The sequence below is a fragment of the Condylura cristata genome, unplaced genomic scaffold, assembly GCF_000260355.1.
Source record: "Condylura cristata isolate star-nosed mole 26May11 unplaced genomic scaffold, ConCri1.0 scaffold00006, whole genome shotgun sequence".
Taxonomy (NCBI): domain Eukaryota; kingdom Metazoa; phylum Chordata; class Mammalia; order Eulipotyphla; family Talpidae; genus Condylura; species Condylura cristata.
In genome coordinates, this window is record NW_004567107.1 from 38,120,328 (window position 1) to 38,128,280 (window position 7,953).

Consider the following 7,953-nt stretch of genomic DNA (forward strand, 5'->3'; position numbering starts at 1 on the left):
TGCCTGTTCTGCTCCCCACTCTGTCTCTGGTGAAGCCTCTCACCGCCCCTGAGCCTCTGGCCTGTACCTCAGTTCTGTATGCACAAATAAATAAATCTCTTTAAAAAAAATTTTTTTTAAAAGTAATCAAGTTGAATTTTAATCTCATTTATCAAGCTAAACTCTTAAGTGAAATAAACCTATACAAAGGAAAAAAATTAAAAATCAGTTGCATCAGTATATTAAGAAAAGTATCTATAAAACAGAAACATACTATCTGTTATATATAAAAATGTCTTTCACATCCATAAGAAAGTAGTAACTATTACAGATAGTAAATGAAACAGTTTATAAGAGAATTAAGCCAAAACAATTCATAAAAGAAACAAAGGCAAAATAAGTGAGTAAGAAAAATACTTTGCCTTAATGATACTTAAAGAGATGAAATTTAAAATGAAGCATGGTTTTCCACTTATTAAATTAATGAAGATTAAAGCCTTGATGAAGATTTTAGGAAATAGACATTAATATGCTCTTCCAATAGGCATAAATCATATATTTTCAGGAAACTACTTGGATAGCATATCAAGAACTTTACACAATTTTGGTGGTGTACTTTCAGTGCAAATTGCTCCTAAATAAGATATGGATATACATTTATATATGTGCATTCATAAAAAATATTACTTATGCAAGAGTAAAAACAAAATCAGGAAATGGTTAAATTGTGACAATCTTTTAAAATTATGCAAAAGTTAAAAATTATATATTTATAATAAGGGACATGCTTATCATATAAATGGAGTAAGGCTAGGATAAAAGAATACCCAAAATTTGTGTTAGAAATTGTGGACATGAATGCATAGATAAAAAAACTGGAAAATTACAAGATTGAGAGTACATGTGTGTAAGAATGAGCATTTTCAGCAGTCTTTCATTTGTAACCTCATATCCTTTTGCTTAATAGTCCTGCAGCTGTAGTTTTCTTATAGCTTATTTATTTACTTGGTCATTTTTATATGGAATGTTAGAAAAAATAATGACATTTTAAAAGTAAGTTGACATTTAAAGTTTATCATTTAAAGGACACTCTCTCTTGCATTAAGTCAGAACCTATACTCCCATACAATAATGTAGTGTTATATACCATTGTTACCTTAATTTAAAAAAAATAAAGTAAAACTAAATTGGAGGGTAAAAGTAATTGCTATATTTTTGATTTTTAAACAATGCCTATATCTATATAGTTTTTCATCTATTGATAATAAGAAAATATCCTAAAATTTTTATTAAAATTTCTGTTCTAGTTTAATATACATCTTATATCTTAAAGAAGGAAGTATAGTGGATTTTTTTCTATTAAAAATATGAGGAAAAACTTTTTTTTCCCATTGTATTTTTTTATGTATATAATAGTTTGTTTACATCATTTTGTGCATTATTCCATCTCATTTGCAATCCACTTGGGCTTCCCATCACCAAATCACCCATGTGTCATCACCACAGTCCAGTGCATTTCCCTCCTCCCGCTGTTTTTGACCCCATGCCCCACTCCACCCCCACAAAATGTCTCTGGTATATAGCTGTTCATCATTATCATTATTTTCTCACCTGTTGCATTATATCTTGCTATGAGAGAAACCATCCAGTACTTGAGGAAAAAAACTTTTAAAAGTTAAATTGATTTTGTTGAAAAACTTCTATTGTGCTATTCTTGTCTTTTTCTTTTATTTCAAAATTACAGTGAATTTCAATATTCATCTGTATAAGTACCCAGCAAGAAGTAATCTAGATTTTTTTTAATGTTAAGTAATTACTTACAAGACTTTTGATACTCTTTTAATCTATACTAAAAGGGTAGATAAAAAAGCACTGCTTTATTACAGCTTAAATTATACAATTTAATTCTTCAAATATGATAACATTAATTTTTTTTCAGGTAGAAGTTTATCTGCTGCTGTTATGCCCACCTTTTAAATCAAATTTAAAAGTGCTTTTTTCCATTTCTCAGAGACTCACCAGCAATAGCCTCAGCAATAAATTTATATGGCTTTGAATTAAAACTATAGAACTTAATGGAGATATTTAGGACATTTCACTGATAAAACTTACCTGTGACTAGCTGAAAGTAACATCCCTCTGTACTAGTTTCTTCAGTCATTAAATTGTTGAGGCATTCAATCGTAAACCACTGATGTCCACTCTGATGACAGTGGACACAAAATGATGGAAACATTTATTAGGAATGGATAAATATCTTGAAGAACTTGCAGGGCTTAGTGGGGATGTGATATTGTACAGAAAATTCTGTGATAGGATGGAACACACAAGAACTATGCAGGTTCAGAAGAGGGAGAGATTTCTTCTAAGAAAGAAAAGGGATTGAGAAATGAAGGGATCATGGTACGAAAGAAGGCATTTATATGTCTGTGACCCTTGAAAAGCAGGTTAAAAGAGCCTTTGGCATTGTGCTATCTTCATTGCTCACTGTTGAGTAGTTTGCCTCTCTCCCTTAGATATTCTGAAAATTCTCAGATGGAACTTGGTATGCACTTGTTATATCTTTCACTGATCAAGATTCATTTTCATTTAGTATCTGTGCAGAATAATTAATGTTGCTTTTACTATTCCATTTGAAATTCTTTAGTTTACAGAATTGGTAATACAAAGGTTTTAAACCAGCATACTACTGAATTTTGTTTCATCTAGTTAAAAAAAACCCATGTATTATTGATGTGAAGAGTGAAAGCCATGAACTATTAAAAAATCTTGTTATTCATACATCATCTTTTTATACTAAGTCCTTAGAATTAAGTAGTGAATAAAACAGATATAGTCTCTGCCCTCTTGGCACTTAGCAGTGAAGAGCAAATCATGTAAGTATTGTTAAATAAACATAGCATAGATTTATTAAATGTAAAAAAAAAAATCTGTACCAAGTAACTTCTGAATTTATGCTTGTATTTTTCAATATGAGTGTTACTTATAAGTGAACACCCTAATGTTCATCATTATTTTAGAAAATGTTTTTTTTTCTGTGTGTACCAACTGGGATGTGATTATGTCCAAGGAAAGAATGATAAAGAAGTCCTGTGTGTAGAGGATTGTATATGTACCTTACTACTTTATTAAGGAAAGGGGGGGAAACATTTGCTGAGTTTCCATTAAGTGACAGCAGTATGTTGGGCATTGTATATAAAGTAGGGATGGAGTTATCAAACAAGAAACAAGGCATTAATAGAGAAAGAAAAACCTTTAATGGTTGCTCTTCTCAGTTCTTTTTTTTTTTTTTTTCCTCCCTGTAAGATTCTTCTTGATGAATTATCTTCTACTAAACACTGGGCATCTATGCACGTTTCAGACCACAGTGGATTTCACTACCGTCAGTTTTTGTTAAAGTCTTTGATTAGCCAAAATGTGATAGATGGTTCTGTATTGGAGCAAAGCCTTTTGAGAAGTGAGCCGGCCTTAGTTCTTCCTAAAGATGAAACAGCAGCAGCTTCGACAGAAGAACCAAGGATAAATCTTCCCCATCTTCTAGAAGAAGAAGTTGAATTCAGCACTGATCTTATTGATTCCTATCCAGGGCATGAAACCCTTTGGTGTCATAGGTAAGAACAAGGAAAATCCATTTCCTGCATGAAACTGCCTATTCTTATGAGATCTACAGAAGGCATTTTTATCTTCCTCCTGCTGCTTGGGTAAAGATGCTAATTTGATTGTAGACCTTCACTGAATGAGTTTGGAAGAGTTTGTGCTACACTATCCTCCTCACAATCATCAGTATGAAGTTCCTCACACAGATCTTTACCTGTGGCATAGGATGTTCATATCCAATCTTGATGGCACAATGGAATATTTTGTATTACTTCCAAACTAAAATCAAAAGTTTCTGGAATGAGATCCTGATACTTAGTATTTCTGGGATAGAGCAGTGCCATATTGACAGCTAAATCTGATAAACAGTTAGGTTTGGGACCATTGATTAGGCCATAAGAAATAATTAGTCCTTATTGTTTTAAATTACTATTGTCTGAAAATTAATTTACTTTATGTATAATATTTTGATATTTTAAGTATACTTTGGGAATGGAAGGTTGGTAGGAAGGCATGAAAGAGGATTAGCATCCTCATAATCTTGAGTTCTGAGTACATTTAGTAATAAAACAAATTTCATGTGGGAATGAAGTCCCAATATGGGTATTCCCTTGATTTACTTTCGGTCATCTTCTAGTTGGAGGTATCTTCATTAATGTAAATAAAATTCAGATTGTATTTCAGGTGCTAGAATTCTATTTGTAGAGAAAAGTCTTTGTTTAGGGAGGCAGTAGGCATTTTAAATACTTGTATATATTTTTTAAATTACTGAAATGTGTCCCATTTCTAGTATAAATATACTTAAAAGAGAGAAGGTAGTCACCCACCTATCTTTGACACCTTAATAATTTTCTTTTTCTCTTAAAAATAAGCAACTTTATTTCAAGAGAGGAGCTAAATCTTGCATGCTATCCTGTTATTACACTTTTTGTTTATTACATTTAGGCATGTTAATAGCAAGACTCAGAAAATCTAAAAAGTTTTATTTGTAAACACAAATAAAACAGCTCGATTAATGGAACAGAAATTTTCTTTGTTCCTATAGACATTAGTTGGAGTTTCGACTGAGGAGAAGAGACAATTAGGATGACATATAATACACAGGTTGATTTTCTCCTATTGATTGAGTGTCCTTAGTCAGTTTATCCTTTAAGCTTCATCCTTTATAAAATGGATGCATTATATTTTGTGTCTACTCCAGACTATGCTGAGATAATGGATAAAATTGTCTTTTTAAAGTAAAGAGGTAAAAAAATCACTTCTTAAAATAGGAGAGATGAGGGCCCTCCCTGGTAACACAATGGGTTAGGGCACAGTACTGCAAGCTGGCCATAACTGCTTCAGTGCTAGTTCAGTCCCTCCCATGGGGAGGTGACTTACATGGGGCGGCAGATCTCTCCTGACCCACCCGCTGCTCCCCTCAGCAGTGTACTTCATTGATCTGCCTGTTCTGCTCCCCACTCTGTCTCTGGTGAAGCCTCTCACCACCCTTGGACCTCTGACTTATACCCCAGTTCTGTATGAATAAATAAATCTTTTTTAAAAATCTTTAAAAAAAAAAAAAGAGAATCATCAACCTAGAGCCTTCGTAGTTCTTATTGTTGATGTACACCCCACTGAGTCAAAATGTTTGCAGAATAAGCATAAGATCTTTTATTTTATTTTTTTTTAAGATTTATTTATTCATTCATACAGAACTGGGGTACAGGCCAGAGATGCGGAGGGTGAGAGGATTCACCAGAAACAGAGTGGGGAGCAGAACAGGCAGATCGACAAAAGACACTGCTGAGGGGAGCAGCGGGTGGGTCAGGAGAGGTCTGCCGCGCCATGTGGATCTCCTCCGAGGCAGGCGGGGATCGAACTCATGTGGAATTGGCTTAAGCTTCTTAGTGCAGTGCTTTAACCCGCTGTGCCACCAGGGAGGGCCAGATCTTTTATTTTTTATAAATAAATATGAGACAGCTCAGTTAGTTTCTAGATAATACCAACTATAGCAGATCAGTTCTTATTAAGGATAGTATTGGATAGAGGCATTATATTAAGCCTCTGAACATGCCATTTAATTACTCATGTTTTTGAGTCACTTCCTTTTAGCATATCAATAAGATTAACATTTGGTTTGGTTTTGTATTTTAATTTATGGCAGAGGTTGAACTAAGTTACCTATTTCTAGTTTCATATTATAGTCAAAGAGCAAGAACTCAGAGTGATTGTCATCATCTCAGTCAATGCTACTAAAAACCTTGTTTGGGTGGAGGTCAGATGTAGTAGTCTATCTCACAAGTAAAAAGTAAGCTGGATTTAAAAGGCCTAGCCAACTACCTAGAGACCTTGTTATAGCTGTCCTTTCTCTTTCCCTCTGACAACTCTGGATTACAAAGTGGGCAATCAATGTAGCACTGTATGTCTTGAAATTATCAACTCATTTTGCTTCCCCCCCCCGAAAAAAAATTTTTTTTTAAATTTTTCCTTTCTCTATTTTCTTCCTACCGTTTCTCTTTTACAGGCGACATGTTTTCTACCTTCAGCATCACTTGAATGGTAGATATTCTCACAGTGTGACTCAGTCGTCACCTGTAGACAGCCCTGGGGGGACTTTGAGTGACTTGCACCTCATCCCAGAGGGCCCTCACACTTCTCAGGCAATGGAAGTGGATGGACTGAATGACTCTAGCAAGCAAGGCTATTCCCAGGAAACCAAACGCCTGAAGCGGACCCCAGCTCCAGACTCCCTAGGCTTGGAAATGGAGCACAGGTTCATTGATCAAGTATTGTCTACCTGCCGGAACGTAGAGCAAGCCAGGTTTGCCAATGCATACAGGAAGTGGCTGGTTACATTGAGTCAGTGAAAGGGGTGGATTAGTTTTGCAGGGTTCCTCTTTTAGTGCAATATTGCTTTCTTTCTTATTTACACAGTTGCATGAACTGTTTGCTACTATTGGCTAACTATATGTTCTTCATCTTTAGGTTAAAAGTCCATAGTAAACCTTTCATTTTATTTATTTTGTTAAGAACTGGCATTTCTTTGGGGATAAAACAATTGTGTCATTTCCTCCTCTGAACAATGAGTCTTAATGTTTTTCATTTTAATTTCTCATCCTTTACTTTTTCATATATGAGACTTCTCATTTGGTTCTCCTAACTTGTTCACACATTTCCACCCACCTCACTGCAATTGCAAATAGTCTAATTTCTTAAAATTTTCTGTTGTAGTTTAGCTTAAGAACAATACAATATGTAAAATTACTTGATCTGATTGTTGTTTTGAGACTCAGATGGCAAGATGGATGGATAATATGAAAATGCAAACCATTTCTTTTTCTCTAGCATGTTCAACTCAAGTTATAGACCAACATTACCAAAGTTAGAAGTATTGGAATTTATATGAATAACATGGCTCCAATTTAACCCATTTTTAAAATAGTTATTTTTTAAACTAATTTAAAGAGCTTACTTAATAGCAGTGCTGGAAAATTATTTTTATTACTAGTTTTGATAGATTGTTTTTACTCAGATTTGGTATATTCCAGAAACACTAAAGTCAGCCCTTATAAAAATTAAAAAAAAAAAAGCCTGAAATGCCATTTTTAATTATTATTACTTACTTTCTTTCCAAATTCACCATGAAAAGTGAGAGAAATAGGCATAAAAATATATCCATAAAAGTCTTCATTCTAAAAAAATTTTAGTTATTGAGTGTATATTAGGTAAACACAAAAAATTTTTGAAGCAATTATTAAAAAATTACTGGCAAAAGCCAGGGAAAGGAATAGTTTTGAAGAGTTACTCTTCATATTTAGAAACAAAGCAATTAAAAAATTTTTAATACTCAGCTTATCAGGGATGACATACCAAAGTATCCACCTTATAGCTGTATCTTTTCAATAACAAAGGCTGGGGTTTTCTTTGGATGGTGTGCAGAGGTGGGGAAAGAGCCAGGCAAAGTCTGCTTTCTCAGTATATTTCCTTCTTATAAATGATCTGTTTCTTTTTTCCACATACCACTCCCTTTACTTTTCCCAATCATTCCATATTTCTGTTACTTTCACTTTTGTATGTTTTTCCTTTTCTGACTTATGTTTAGGAATGTGTAGTGAAGATATTGTCCCTATTTCCAGTGAACTTTATACCCTATTAAACACACAAACACACACATAAAATATGACTGTGAACTGCTCCTCTGTAAGTTCCCATAATGATGGAAGCTGTTGTTAGAGATGTGTTTGAAATGTGAGTAATAGTGACAGAAGTAAGTGTGGCCACAATACTTTGCTCATTCTCCTTTCTACTTGCTAGGTCCCATTGGGGTGAGGAGACAGATGTGAGGAAAAACAGACCTCTCCTCACTTTGATGGAAACCCTGAACTTGAATTGGGT

The 7,953-nt window shown here is 33.9% G+C and overlaps 1 protein-coding gene across 1 annotated transcript in view; it reads left to right on the forward strand.

The window, feature by feature from the left end:
- Positions 1-7,072, forward strand: part of PTAR1 (protein prenyltransferase alpha subunit repeat containing 1) — a 39,395-nt gene extending 32,323 nt beyond the window's left edge. Inside the window, exons 6-7 of the mRNA XM_012721281.1 lie at positions 3,286-3,590; positions 6,083-7,072. Coding sequence (XP_012576735.1) covers positions 3,286-3,590; positions 6,083-6,425 — 648 coding nt within the window. The 3' untranslated portion in view covers positions 6,426-7,072. The remainder of the gene's footprint in view (positions 1-3,285; positions 3,591-6,082) is intronic.
- Positions 7,073-7,953: the final 881 nt, after the last annotated feature.